The 15,775-nt window shown below is 37.3% G+C and overlaps 1 protein-coding gene across 2 annotated transcripts in view; it reads right to left on the reverse strand.

The window, feature by feature from the left end:
• Positions 1-15,775, reverse strand: part of CUBN (cubilin) — a 225,935-nt gene that overhangs the window by 139,096 nt on the left and 71,064 nt on the right. For both annotated transcript variants that reach the window (XM_037510673.1, XM_037510672.1), the window contains exon 28: positions 11,234-11,384. In XM_037510673.1, the coding sequence (XP_037366570.1) occupies positions 11,234-11,384 (151 nt within the window). The remainder of the gene's footprint in view (positions 1-11,233; positions 11,385-15,775) is intronic.

Genomic DNA, 15,775 nt, shown 5'->3' on the forward strand with positions numbered 1-15,775 from the left:
AAGAAATCAAGGAGTCTCCCTTAGAGCTTTCAGAGATTGGCACCACTGACACTTTGGAATTCCAGCCTCCATAACTGTGAAAAAATAGGTTTCTATTGTTTTAAGTTTGTCACAGGAGGTCTCAAAAGCTAACATACTATCATTCTTTTCCTAATAAATGTGGTGACCAAAACTGAAGGAGAGTTCAGCTTTCTTTATTCACACTTGTGTTACTTCTTATTTAACACACTGAGGTTTACATGATGGTTGATCAGAGAGAGTATGGAAGATAAAGTATGTATTATTCTGTTTGTTACAGCAAAACACCACAGACTGAGTAGCTTATAAACAACAGAAAATTATTTCTCACAGTTCAGGAAACCGGAAATCTGAGATTGGGATGTTGTCATGGTTAGGTGAGGACTCCCTTCCCTTCTGAGTCAGAGGTTTGTTGTATCCTCACTTGGCAGAAGAAGGCAGGGGTCTCTTTGGGACCTCTTTTATAAAGGCTCTTATTACAACCAGGAGAGCACAGTCTAGTCACCTAATCAACTCTGAAAGGCCCCACCATCTAATTCCATTATCTCAAAGGTTACATTTCAGCACGTGAATTTTTTTTTAAAGATTTATTTATTTATTTATGCAAGCACTGTGTACAATCAGAAGCGCGGGAGGGTGAGAGAATTCACCAGAGACAGAGCGGGGAGCTGGACAGGCAGACTGACGAAGTATACTGCTGAGGGGAGCAGCGGGCACGGCAGGAGAGGTCTGCACGCTATGATTTGCAAAGCTATGATAACAGGTCAAATGTGGGACCCTGGCTGGGGCCGGGTATCAAACCGGCGCCACAGAGGCTACGGGCAGCTTCGCGCCCAGAGCTCAACTGCTGAGCCACCGGTGAGGCCCTCAGCACATGAATTTTAAGGAGACACAAACACTCAGACTCAGCAAAATCTATTGTTAAGAAAACTAAACACAATTTTAAGGCTAGGTATCATATGAGGAGGAAACAAGCAAACCCAAGTACTAAGAATAATGATTTTTAGCACTGAGGAGTCAGTTAGGGTTTTAAAGTTTCACCTTTCATAAGGACACCTCATCAAAGATCTAAAATATATGATAATCATTTTATCTCACTGATATCTATAAGCAATATATAGAGAGTAATCTGTTTTCAGTGGTAGGAACAAAACAAAAATAAAAGACAAACATCACAAAATGAAATTAATGATTTAGAAAACAGCTACAAGCAGCTCAAAAGACAATGCTGTCTATAGCAATAAAATAACTTTAAAATTACTATTTAAGATGTCATGCAGATATTCAAAATTAAGATGATCACAGCCATCTGACTCTCTGAAGTGTCCTGAATCTGAATATTGAAGTCTTATACTAAGATTTACCATGTAATTTTAATTTCCTATATATGAAAGGATAAAAATCTTTCATTTTGACCCAGAAAAGTATAATCAATCTTGCCATCTTTTTATTTTCCTTCTACCATACTCACTTTAACCAAATTTAAAAAATGGTATCCTAGTAGAAATTGTTGCTTACAATTCAGGAGATATCAATCAATCTCCTATTTAGACTTTTGAAAGTCATTAAATTTTTCCAAACGAGAGAGAGAGAGTGAGAGAGAAAGAGAGAGACCATGGAAATATCTTCTAAAGAAATGATATGAGACCAAGGCAGCTAGACTAATTTTCCCTGAAATAAGTAGTCATGCTTAAGGCTACAAACAGCTATGTTATGAAATCTCCCAAACAGGCAAAGGCAGAGGAAAGAAATATGTCCCTCTGTACATTCAAATATTCACTTTAGTCCAGCCTTCTTTGAATTTAATTATTCTGGTACACACTGCTTTTGCAGGGAAAATCTCAGGAGTCTCCCTCCCAAGAATCCACCTAACTGGCCCTCCTGCCCCAAACCCTTTTCACTTTTCCCTCAACCCTCACCCTTCCTTCATAGTCAGGTTGCTTCCTCTCATAAATGGACAGATGTGGGCAGCACCACACCAAAGGTCATGTTGGTATCCCCTGACTCTCCAAACGTGGTCCAAACCTGAGCCAAAAAGATAGTTTTCTGTGATTATAATACCAGGTGATCATAATACCATTGTCTCTCCTAGGCAAACGCTGCAGGCATCAAATAGCCAAATCCTTGGCTTTGTTAGGCAAACCTTTCTCTGAGGAGTTCCTAAATTAACCAACTCCTCACTTATTCCTGTCTACCTCCCACTGTTTACCTCTAGTTAAACCAATCTATTTGGAGGGCAGCTATCACTCCACTCTTCACTCTAATATAATTTCTCTTATTAATTAGTTTGCAAAGCTATGATAACAGGTTAAATGATTCTGTGGCCTATCCCAGCTAGAAAGGCATGATTCCATAAACCATTATGTGGCAACTATCAAAAAAGCACTTTATAAATGAGTAATAATGCAGACATTGTGTTGAAGGACAAATAACATCAATTTTGAACTATTCTTTTGCAAAGTAGTGCACTTTCCCCTATTATTGCTACTTGAACCTGAAAAATAATGAATCGTATAACTTAATAGGGGCCCCTGGGAACCCCAACATTATTTACCTGGCAAAAATTGTTCCTATTCATTTAAAAATATTTATTATACTTAGTGGGAATCTAGTCAAAAATTACTGATTATAAACTCTGACCTTCTTTGCACTGTAATATCATTTAAACTTTTTTTTCAATGAAAAATTATAGAGAAAAGTTACTTTCTTTTAGGCAAGGCGCAGTTATTTAAACCAGTTTTTGTGTTCTGCTTCCATCATTTAATGGACTAGTGAATTTAATAATTTCTCTAATATCCCTTACTCAGTTTTCATATCCATATTATGGGGATGAAAAATGCTTATTTCAGAGATTTACTGGAAAGAGACATGAGACAATATTTTAAAAACATGAACCAAAGCACCCACACATGGTATAATTTTTTTTAATGACAGCATTAACAGCAATAACAAATAATATGTCAGAATTAAATCAATGCACTGAGCATTTCATCGTATTTTTGTTTACTCTTTACTCAATGTGGTTTAGTCAATGGTTTATTTTTATCATTTCTAGTGTCTTAAAATAAATTTAAAATTACGTTTAGGTGGTAAAATTTATTTTATTTATCCTATGAATGGTCTGTAATTATAACTAGAAGGAGAAAAGTCAAGGGCAAGTATGTTAACGTCTATAAATACACAGAGAATATAAAATTGTATCAAGACTTATCAAATGCAGTTACTATCTAATTAATAACAGAGATTCATTCTTTGCTTTATGAGCCAATATCCTTGAAGCTGGCATTAGTTTCTCTGAGTACATAGTGGCCTACACATAAAACAAGTCCCTAGATATGTAATATTAAATAGAAACATGGCAATAGTTAAATAAATGTTCAAAAAGAGAAACCTCTGGGGACAAAACAATGCTCTACACTGAACATGGTGTTTGTTCTGTGTTGGTTTAGTCATTTTGGGTTGCTATAAAATTTCAAACTATGAAAAGAAAATGTGTGGTTTCGTTTTTCACATTGTATGAAAAAGTGTGGAATCCCCTGGAAATTATGTGTAATAGTTATGAGAGATGTTGTTGCTAGGAAACCAGAACACAAATAGAAGATTCAAGAAAGCTCTTCCTTTAGCCCAAATCACAAGGCTATTACAAATTGTGCAACATATGATTTGGGAAGGTCATGGATTTTTAAGGGTATTTTTTTCTTTTTATAACTATTTCAAAAAATGGCAATAGAAATAGATCTCTAATATGTTCAAACAGTGGCAACATGGGAATTGGGATGCAAGGCTCCTGAAAGGTCCTCCTGGTTATATGACTCAGAGCCAGAATTAAGTGAAGGTCAACTCTGTGTGTGTGTGTGTTTTCTGTTTGTAGTCAAGGAGGCAAATAATGTCAGGATTCAGCTTTTCTGCCCATTCTAGAATGTCTACATATGTGTAATGCTACCACTGACTACAATAACCTAACCTTGCTGGAACTATTCTGAAGCCAAGGCAAAAAGAGCAATGTGACTTTGTTAGTAAACTATTATTCCCATTTTACAAATAAGAGTTAATTAAGGATAGATCTGAAAAAAAAAATTGGCAACACACATTAAAAACACTTTGCAAAAGAGACGTGAGAATTTGTCATAAATAAAAATCAGATACAGAATCATAATGCAGAAATTTATGCTTTGGTTGTATACTAAAACCACATCCATGTTCAGTCTCTGTGCTTAAAATTTTTCTAAGAGTATCGTACAAAATATCAAGTAGACTGAAATGGCCAGAATTAGCAGAACAGGATATAGCAAAAGGAAATAGGAAATAAGGTCTAGTCAGCATTTAGGGAAATAATCTAACTTAAACAGAAGTCATGTTTCTTAAAAAATTCTCTTTTATTCACATAAACTTTTTCCCAAACTGAACAGGATTTATTACATTATAATAAAAATATCACAAGGGTCCACATTTTTACCCATGTGCCTTTACCAAGAGATTGCTGACAGGCTTACTGAACAAAGGATGAGCTCTAGATCAGAAATGAGGTTACTTTAGAGGCAGACTGGGACAGATGGTTTACCACATTCTGTCTCTGTGACAGTACATCTATCATCACCTAGCAGGAAGTGACAACATGAAAGCAATTCATGACCAGCAAAGAAAGGTCTCTGCCTGAGATTTAGACCAGACGCGTTATTCATATCCCCGCCTTGTGAGAGCACTCTTGGAATCTTGGCTGACCACAATTTACAAAATCACTTTCACTGTGAACATCCTACCTCCCAATTGTGAATTTTTGCATCATGCAGAAGCATAGCTCAGGGCAGACTATAAGAAATAAAATCTGAGTTCCTGCAAAGGCTCTTATCAATTGGTATCTGACAATTTGTCCTGCCTCAACTTCAATCACTTCTTTCACCTCAATATTTCTCAAATTGTGCATTATTGTTCCTCTAAGGAGCTTTTCAAGATTTTCCCCCCCAATTCCATCCCACATGATTGCAGTACCTCAGGTGTACTATATATCTGCAATGTACTTAATGTAGCTGTGTTTTATACATAAATTATAAAATTTTCTTCATCTTCCCCAGACCCAATTTTCAGTCCCTTGATACTGAGAGCATGTGCTCTGACTGAAATACTTGCCTATTGCAAAACTCTGGCACTCTCCCAAGCCTCCCTGCTTCTGTTAGAAATCTCCCAATCACTTGTTTGTTTAATTCTTGTTCATTTTTTAGAAAGTCAGCAGCAAGTATCAAAGCTGCCTAGAAGGCCACTCGAACTTCCTCAGGCCCTCCTGGATCGCCTCCTTTGCATCATGCTTTATGGAATTATTTCACATTTGGTTTATTTGTTTGTCTCCCAAATCAGGTGCTATCTTGTTCCTCTCTGTTATGAACTGCACATGTCCTCCACCCTGAACTCACATGATGCACCCCTATCCTCCAGTAGCTCAGAATGTGACAGTATTTAGAGACAGGGGTATTCCAGAGGTGATGTGGTTAAATTGAAGCCCTTCAAGGTGGGACCTAGTCTAATCTGACTCATATGAAGAAGAAATTTGGACAGAGACTCCTGGATGCATGCTCACAGAGAAAAGGCGACGTGAGGACACTAAGAGAAGTGGCTGAGGAGAAACCAAACCCACTGCCTCCTTGATCTTGAACTTCCAGGCTCCAGAATTTTGAAGAATATATTTCTATTGTTTAAACTACTACCCAGTCTGTGGGACTTTGTTATGGCAGGCTGAATAACTAGTACATTCTCTATAATCTAAACACCAAGCCCAGAACCTCGTAGTGAATAAAGAAACGCTGGCTGGTTAGATGAATGGATGCCTGAAAGGAAAACATGTTCTCAATAAATACCTGCTTACAGAGGTTATTTGTAATTATTATAACATGATTCACAATTGCAAGCTCGATTTGTTGGAAGTTAGGCCCATCAGATTGTCCCAGTTCACCCTCATACTCTGAGGGTAAGTATGCAGCATTCATTCACCTATCAGGCAAATGTCTAATGGGATGGGATGACAATAGATAATGGGGTCACCTTTTTTTCTCAACAGGAGAGTCCACAAAAACACCACCACACAAATGCTAAGACACAAAATAAATAGAATTCAGAAATTAGAATGAATTTCCTTGAAAGACCAATAATAAACAAAGACAAAAAACCATGTGAAACAAAAAGAACTAGAGTGAAGTTTTATGGGAAAGAGTGATCTTTGTCAGATCACTATAAATATATTTTGTAACAGCCCTTTGGCACAATGCTGCATGTCCACAGGCAGGTAGTCACGAAGGTTCTGATTCATGTTGTCACTGAGCCAATCATGGGAGATATTGATAAGGTTTTAAAAATGTTCACCCCGCTTGGATTTCTAAAAACACTTAAAGTTGAGAAATCTCATTAATAGCTAAACAGGAGATAAAATGGAAGCAGTCCCTATTGAAGAGGCTGATGTCATCTGCCTCCCTACAGAAAAGGCCACACTTTCCTTTGTGCAAATCCAGGGTGACATCATCTCCTGATCACATGTCGCTTAGACCTTCCCCTGCTAGTTCCCAGCTGAGGGGTGCTCTCCCTTTGGAAATGTCACTCTTTCACTCACAAAGCTTCTTGACCTTGTTTGTATACTAGATTCCGTTGCTAAGTGAAAGAGGGCCTCTGGGAGCCGTGGCCAGAGGAGGCAAGGGGTGTGCACAGCTGGCGGGAAGGCCCCTATTCATAAAGCTTGTAGAAGGTTCTATATTCCCTTTAGCAACCCAGACGGAGGTCCCCAAGGCCGAATTCAGCCCCTGGACAATGCTGTCAATGCTGAATACTGTGAACCATTTAGCAGGGCAGGGCAACTGTGGCCATTTCTTTCTTTCCAGAGTGGGATTCTCTTTGATGGCTCATATAAAAGGCAAGGCAGTGTGGTTTAATCTCAAGTCTACAGTTCCACTTTAAATATGAGCTCACAAATAAAGACTGATTGTAGATCCATTTTCTCAAAGCAAATAGATTTGTGCAGTCCACAAGGAAGCACATTTTGTAAATGGTTTTATTTATTAATTGGCAAAATGAATGAAGTGTGTGGAGATCCTTCCTCAGTAGCAGTGCTCAGGAAGTGATGCCACTGGGGAGTGTGTACTCTCTGTGCAGAGTTTTTGTGAGTTCTTATTGCCTGATTTGGAAAAAATTGGGAGGGGAAAGAGGATCTGAAAGAAGATTTAATTCTAGTGAAAAGAGGCTGAGTTTAAGGTACTTCCTACAGTCAGGTAAGGCAGCGCAACCCCAGGCCAGAGTCAGGTTGGGTGTCCTAGGCTCTAGAACTTGATTCTGAGATCAAGATCTAGAGAGACTGTACAAGGAAAATCATTTTGAACTACATTCACATGAAAATACATGCATGTGCACACTCAAACCTAGATTCAATAATTCTATTACATTTGAAAATTGAGAGAAATCTTTATAGTTATCTCATATTTGGTTGTTTTGTATTTATTAGTATTTCGAGTCACACAACATTCCATGTTGTTTCAGTCCTTCAAAATCCTACTCAAAACAGTTTTCTCTAAACTATGATGGATTTCATGAAAGCAATGGGTTAGCCCTATCCTGCTGAGTCCCTAACCGTGTGCACCCAAATACTCCAGCCACTGCTTTGCTCTCCAGCCCCTTGAATACTGATTGCTCCTTCTGACTCTGGACTCCAGCCACTCAGGACTTCTGGTTCCCTCACAGTCACCCTGCTCCTTCCTACCCCAGGGCCTGTCATCTACTTGGGATCCTTTTCTTTGTCCTACTTGCTTAGATTTTAGCTGAAAGTTCCCACTCTCATGCAGGACTTCTCTGACCGTCAGTCTCCATCAAATTCCCTTTTGTGTGCTTCCTGACACCATATTTTTATTTTATATTTATTTGTGTTCTTATTTGCTTGATGGCTACTTCTCCCAAGTGGGTGTGCTACAGTGACTACAGCTGAGGGGGTGGGGAAATATCCTATACTTCAAAAATACCAACAACGATGTAAACTATGGGTACTTTAATTAAAAATAAAAAAATAAACTAACTTAAAAACCTAAAAAACAATCTATTGCTCTTTAGTTAAAAAAAATACCCTGGATGACTGAAAAACTATGATTTAGATATCAATTTACCTCCAATGGGTAAGAAGCAGGGGAATCTTCCCCACCGAAGACATTTTCCCTGGCCCCTCTTCTCAGACTATGGCAATTTAAAGACCCAATTCAGAAACAGAATATAAACTGTGCATATTTGTGGCATTGCATAACTATAGTATATAAGTCAGTTAATTTTGCACAGATCCAGACCACTAACTATCCCCTTCCAGAAGGTTCTTCCAAAGCAGAATTTACATACAGTGGGCTGCGGAGAGTTAAATAAAAAATCAACTTCTGGTCCCAGTTGGCAAAATCTTGTTGCATAACTCTGGTTCCAAGCCTAGCAAGTTTTCAGCAACTGGGAGAAAGTTTTGAAATAGTAAACAGGAAAATAGAATAGACAGAGGGTGTCTTTGACTTTCCCAAATAAAGACAGTTTCCAAATGCACCAGTAAAAAAAAAAAAAATGTTCCCTAAAAAACAGAAAGCAGAGCCTTTAGCAGAGGATTCATCTATGCCCATCAAGTTGGCTTGAAGAACCCTGTGATACAGTAATCTGATGGAGCCAACAATGACCATTAAATCAAACTCTTTAGAGTGTCCTTGAGTTAGTATGGCTAGAACATCTTGGAGGCAAAAGGAAGAGCCCTATGAAAGTAACGCACAACCAGCAAAATCTCTACTTCAAAATTCTCCATCCTGGTGTATGACAGGATTACTAGGGACATTGTTAAACTGAACAATAGTCAAGGTTCCAGCACATATCAGTGGAATTCTATCTCTGGAGGCTGGAACCCAGGCAATTCCAATGTGCATCTAAGGTTGAAGACTTCTTTCCTAGGTTTTTAGTGTCTGTCTTACTTTCTACCTTTGTGTCTCATGCAAAGCTTTTCACCTTAAGATCTCTGGCACAGTAAGTTTCTTTCTTATAGGGGTCCCAGCTTTTACATAACTGACATTGAAAGATTGAAGATATTATTGTGCTGTTAGGACAATGTGCCCTCAAAACACCTTTGAAGCATTCTCTAGTCTCTAGGAATGCTCGCTTTCTGCCACTTTTTTTCTCTAGCCTTAACATCTATACTTGCTTTGCTCCTCAAAATGCAGTCTACAGAGTAGCACCATCAGCATTAACTAGAAGTTTTTAGAAATGCAGATTTTGGGCCTTATCCCAATCTGCCCACAACACATCCTATATTTTACCAAAATCCCCAGTGAGTCACATGCATATGAGAGGATGAGAAACAGCGCTGTGGGATTATACCCTTAGCTCTTGAAAACCTTGATCATTTCCTGGGATTTCCCTGTCACTTTCATGTCTTTTCACTTTCTATAGTTTCTCAGAATCAAACTATTTCAAAATCACAGTATGTTAGAGTTGGGTTACTTAAAAAGATGCATCAATCCAATCTCTTCATGTAATAGATAAATTAGCTGATATTCCAAGGTTGAATCTACTAACCTCGTGAAGAGAACAGTCAGAACAAGCTTAATTATCATGGCTCATTTATTTTGGGAATTCATAATCTGTATTTCAAACTGTAAGTGACTTTACAGATTAATATTGAATATGTTTAAACCCTGAAAATCCCATATTTATATTTGAACAGAAACACACTTGGTCCCTAGCTCATAATCTCACAAGATTTAACACTCAAACACAAAATAGGGTTATTGAGTGATGTAGCAACAGAACACTGAGATCCCAACAATAATGCACTATATTGTTAATACTCCAGAAGCAACCATGATACACGCACACATGTGCTCATCTTGGGATCACCCCTGCTTTTCACAGTAGCATCACAGCTTAGATGGCTGTGTGTGATTTTTGGTATAATATGGCAACTCCACTTTTATTTCAAATTGATTAAAACATACCAGTAAGCCCTAAAACCTTGGCTGAGAACTGCTAACCTAATATTCTCAGACTAATTTTGAGGTCTGGATTACTTTAGGATAGATGTTCCCAAACTTTAATCACCAGGAAGACTGTTGAGACAGATTGTTGAGCCTACTCTGAGTGTCTGTGACTCTTCATGTCAGGAGTTTGAGAATTTGCATTCTAAAAAGTTCGACTAATTGCTGAACCTAATTTTGGGGGACCACATTTCAAGAATCACTGCTTTGGGGCCCTTTTCTTTCAGATTGACCCACAGAAGTCAATCTAAAAATCTCAAATTTGTATTAAAAATGAATTTTCATCTTCAGAGGAACAATTATACCAAGCTGTTTCCTGAGCCACTACATCATACGTGGGCTCAGAGGCACCACTACACTGTCTGGGAAGAAAATCACACTACTAGCTTAGTGCATCGCCAGCTTAATTTCTCTGCCTTGCCATCTTATCAGTCTAATCTTCCTTCTTTCCTGCTGGTCGAAGTGACTCTCATTCTTTCCCTTCTATCCTTGTCATTTCATCTCTAACTAATGTCAAGGTGAGCCTTAAATCTCATTTTGTTCTGCTCTACTTCAAAGACTCCCATACAACATTGCAATTTGCTTGCCACATCCAGGTCTTTATCCATAGAAACTTCCCACTGCTGTCTCCTTCCTCTTAAGCAATTTATCGCCTGTGCTGTCATAAGCACTATCCAAATCCTGTCCATCTTGACTTCACCTCCGCTCATAGGATTTAACTCTCCAAGTTCCAACAATATCTGAGCAAATTTTCTAAGACCTAGCACCAGATTACTACCCTGATCCCATTATTTGTTGATGGGGTTGTTTCCAGATATAGTTAGAAAAGTAACAATTCTTGATCAAAGAAAAGATAACACATACACTAAAATTGGTTCAAGATTTACAATGAATGAGGGCCTCCCTGATAGCCCAAGGGGTTAAGATGCAACCTATGAAGCTGTCCGCAGCCATTGCAGCATGAGTTTGATTCCCAGCCAGCCAGGGAGCAATCAACATGGCGCAGCAGACCTCTCCTGACTCACCCGCTGCTCCCCTCAGCAGTGTATTTCAGTCAGTCTGCCTGTTCTGTTCCCCACTCTGTCTCTGGTGAATCCTCTTACCTCTTCCCTCCCCCCACCCTCACATACACACCACTGGCCTGTACTCCAGCTCTTGTATGCATAAATAAATAAATCTTAAAAAAAAAAAAAACAACTTACCTTGAATGAACCAGTACATCTGAAATCCTTTCTCATGGTGACCAACCCCATCAGTATGGAATAGCACTTGAAGCTTGGAGCCTGTGGTACTTCCTGAAGGGGGCAGATCCTTTCCACAGTAGCGCCCCATTCTCTGTGGGCCATCATAGAGCTGAAATCAAAGAGAAACTTCACAATGTAAAAACCATAAAATAAAACTTCACATGGTTTGTCTCATGGAAAAAGTGACTACTCATGTAAAGAAAGTATTCCTGGGTTCAAATATCAAGGGCAAATCTGCAGAGGTGGGTTGAAGAGACGAGGTTTTAAAATTAAAATTTTAAGTAACTAATTACATAGAACTTTAGGGATAGATCTGATTCCTAAGGCCAATAAATCTGAAAGTCCACATATTAATCATTTGGTTTTACATCTGTTTTACATCACATAAGTGATGTTTAATGAATTATAAAATAAGACATTTTAGAAAGCTACAAAAAAAGGAAAATACAAAAATTAATAGCATTGAAGATAATCACTGTTCATATTTTATTAATACCATAATTTCATAATCAGATTCTACAAATGTTTCTCTTGCTAACATTTCCTTTCTTTGTCTGATATAGGTTTGTATATAAATTTGAGCTATAAATTTAAGTGTATTCCTTGTTTTTCACTAAGCGTGGCACTAAATAGTCTGTGTAAACATTTTTAGTGGGGGCTGTGAGTGCTATTAAGACATTGTATTTGCATTACAATTCTGTTGTTCATTTAGATTACTTTTGACTTCCTATCGATATAAACACAATATTTGATGTTTTCAATTTCCCTCAGAAAATATTTCTATAAGAGGAATTAATCAAAGAATATAACATTTTATGGTTCTCTCTAAATATATATATATATATATTAAATTTCTTACAGAAAGTTTATATAATTTTATTCTCCTACCATAAATTTACAGAAATGTTTCTTACAGTGGAACCTTGGCAATTACAGCTATTATTTAAAAACTGGTGCTGGAGGGAGTTGTTGTTTCAACTGGTGTTACTCTGAGGTTGAAGCTTTTTTCCCCATGATTATTGGGCATATATATTTCTTCCCCTGGAAATTTTCTTCTGAAGTCTTTTCTCACTGAGGTATATATACATCCTCTTGTGCATACTTTATCTGTTATATTTTTAATTTCATCAGATACATAAATCCAAAATTTAAAAAACTCTGCTGGCTCTCTTCAATCAGGAATGATAATAATAATCTGAAAAGACTGGCTCTGCCTCATAACTTGAGCTATTATATTTTCTCTTACTCTTCTAGTATTAAACACTTTGTCCTAGTTACCCTTGGGGCAAGCTATCCATGCCAATAAAATGGAAAATGTTTGATCAAAGATTTGCTAACATTCTTGGCTATCCTCATAGAGAGTACACGCATGTAAGAGCATGTGTGAATGTGTTTATTGCATGTGACTCTTGATTCAATAAATTCCCAATCAACCAAATTATTTTGATTGACTGAAATGTTATGGTGTAATTGTTTGAAACATAGTTATTTAAGTTCAGAGAACTTCATAATCAAATTCTGCAAAGCACCTTCAATGCTATCTTCTCTAATCCCTATAATCAGTCATAAATTTGTTTTCTTTTAAACCCCATCATCTTTCATTTATGCTTCCTTTGTGGAAATAGTCACATTCCCACACACTCTAGTTATAAGCATGTGTGTCTCTCTCTTAGTGATTATGAGTTTCTTAGAGCCCAGACTGCCTCTCTCATCCTAGGGCACAGTTTGGCCAAGAACAGGTTCCCAGTACATCTTTAGTGAACAGACACAAATATTCCCCCACCCAATGCATTTATTTTAATGAGAATTAATCTGCACGATTACTTGAAACCTTTATAGTTAGATACATATTAGGGTCCTATGTTCCTGCAAGCTCCTTTTAGGCAGCAAAGTGCCTGAATCTTTTGTGGCCTCTCTGTAAATGGGGTTCCAAGCAAGATCTTACTGAAGGTCAGAAATCTGTTATTTATTAAATGTCTCAGCTCTGTCTCCTTCAGTTCTCAAAGTTGGCTTACTCATCTGATAGATATGCTTGTGAGATTTGGCGGGAGGTGAGCAGGGTTTTAAAGAGAACCTCACAAGGGCATCATCACTGATCCTGAAGCATTAAACCTCAGCATTTTCAGCAAATGAATAAAGATGAGGTTTACTTTTCAGGCTTACTAGTTCAGCTTGCTTTTTATTTATTCTTTAATACTGCTATTCACATGTGTATATTTATCATCAAGTTTCTAATATTCTAGATATTTGGCAGGAAACAAGAAAGTGAGAAAGAATAAATCAACATAGAAAGAAGAAGGAACTGCAACTAAAACCCTTCCCCTCCAAGAGCTCAGGTCCACCATCCAGGGCAGAGGAGAGGGTACAGAGGGGGAGGAGGCCCAGTTCCAATATGTTTGCCCCTAAAGGACTGCTTCATTGTAAGAAATTTATTTCAGCTTTAGCATTTTTATTAAATCTAGCATATCAATTCCTTTTCAAAACTATATACAAATTAATACAAATTAATTTTGTATTAATTAATTAATACAAAAATAAACATACTATTCCCAAGCAGAGGCATAATAAGCAAGAAAAACACTCCCCTGTTTTCCACCCCAAAAAGCTCATTTTAAACTTTGCATTGTAGTTCAGTGACCGAAACTTTATTTCAACTTAAGCAGCAAAACATGAAGTAAGATTTCTCCATGGCCACAATCACTCTGTGTTTGATAGATCTTATAGAAATAATGGGGAGTGAGATTATGAGGAAGTTTTAGTCTATACAAAGTCATAATTATGATAGTATTTTTTTTATTTCATTTTTATTTTAGTGTATGATAGTACTTTTTGCCTCTCAGTTCAGCAAGGATAGGAAACCTGACATTTTCACATAACTTTGAAGGGATTTCTTTTTCTTCTTTCCGGATGGGATTACCTCATTCAAAGAGGGCCCCTGAGTCCCAGTAGTTCTTAAATAACATTATGAATGGGAGGGGGGCAGGGGCAAAGGGAGGCAGTTTGGGGGAAAAAAACCTGATGAATGACAATTAGTTTTTCTTTGCCTTTGGAGGGAAGAGAATAATGCATTGAAACAAACATCAAGCAGACATTGATGAAAATGCCTAAATATAATGTCAAATAAATTAATGAATTAATTAGTGTAGAACAGAACTTCTATAAGAAGAAAAGTTTCATACCCTCAATTTTATGTCTTTCTAAAGTTTACACTTAATTAAATCAGGACTTTTTGTTTATATTCACACAGATGGCTAACGTCACCTCCACAATTCATTCCCGCGTAAATTTACCACACAAAAAGGAACAGTCATTTTTCAAAGTACACAAATACTGGTTACCATGGAAACCTGTTAGTGCCTGCTGCTTCTGATTCTGTTTTCAGAGCAGAATGTTAACCACAGGACATTCCAGCTGTGACTCATTGCCACTACTGGCAAGCATGCTGGCTTGGTCCTGCTAAGGCTATGCACGATTTCCCCTGCTTTTAGAAAATCTACAGATCTACCCAGTGTGAACAATATTCGAGGTTGGAATTAGGTCCATATACAGGAAACTAGTAGAAATTTAGAAAAGAAAGATTAAGATTCTGACTTGAGTATGCAGATCTAACTTGTAAAACTGTGTTTAGAGGTTGTGTTTTTTTTAATATTTGAAATGATGCTTGTAACTTCAAGTTGGCTGTAAAATGTACCACCAAATGTGGATATCTGTAAATGAAAAACTTCTCATGCTGAATCCTTTTAGTTATCCTCTTAAGGAGACTATTGGTTTAGGATTTTTGTGGCTTAAGTCTTCCCCACCTAACCCCACCCCAAACTATCTCAACCATTCTTGGCACAAAGAGGAAGGAAATCTCTTGCCTAAGCCACATTAACCAATTTCTATCTACTTCCTTCATATGGGTTTGATAACTTGGCACATGCATACTTATTAGGCCATCACTAACTTCAGTCTCCAGTTGCAAGATGGTCCTTCTAAATACTAAGGACCCACACATAAAAGGCGGAAGGTATAAAACTGAGGCTATAACTGATATAATCCAATTTTGATATTTTTATAAAGGTTTTATAATTTTAATTTTTGTGATCAAAGGTACTTTAGAAATCGCTCTAAGTGAGCAAATGCCAGACTCAGCTAATGTGTACTTCAACCTCTTCCCTCACTGGGAATGAGCTTTGTAAACTACAAGAAATCTCAGAGTAGATAGGTGCTCTTGAAATCCTCTCTGTTGCTAAATTGTTTTATTATTTGGAAAATATGTGACTGTAAAGAATGAAAATTAGAATGATCTCATATATATGAATATGGAATGTACTAATTGACTTTTGTTTCTAACTTCATTTTGGTGTCACAATTAGTGGCAATTAAAACTCAGCCCTTTCTATTTTTGATTGGCATCTAACTCAGAAATTTCCTAAGTATGCGTCTTCTTACTGAAGTTTTTCTGGAAGAAAAATCCTTTTTTAGAGTGAAGGATTAATTTTAAGGATTAAGTGTATA

The sequence above is a fragment of the Talpa occidentalis genome, unplaced genomic scaffold, assembly GCF_014898055.3.
Source record: "Talpa occidentalis isolate TD23 unplaced genomic scaffold, MPIMG_talOcc4v2.1 talOcc4.14, whole genome shotgun sequence".
NCBI lineage: Eukaryota > Metazoa > Chordata > Mammalia > Eulipotyphla > Talpidae > Talpa > Talpa occidentalis.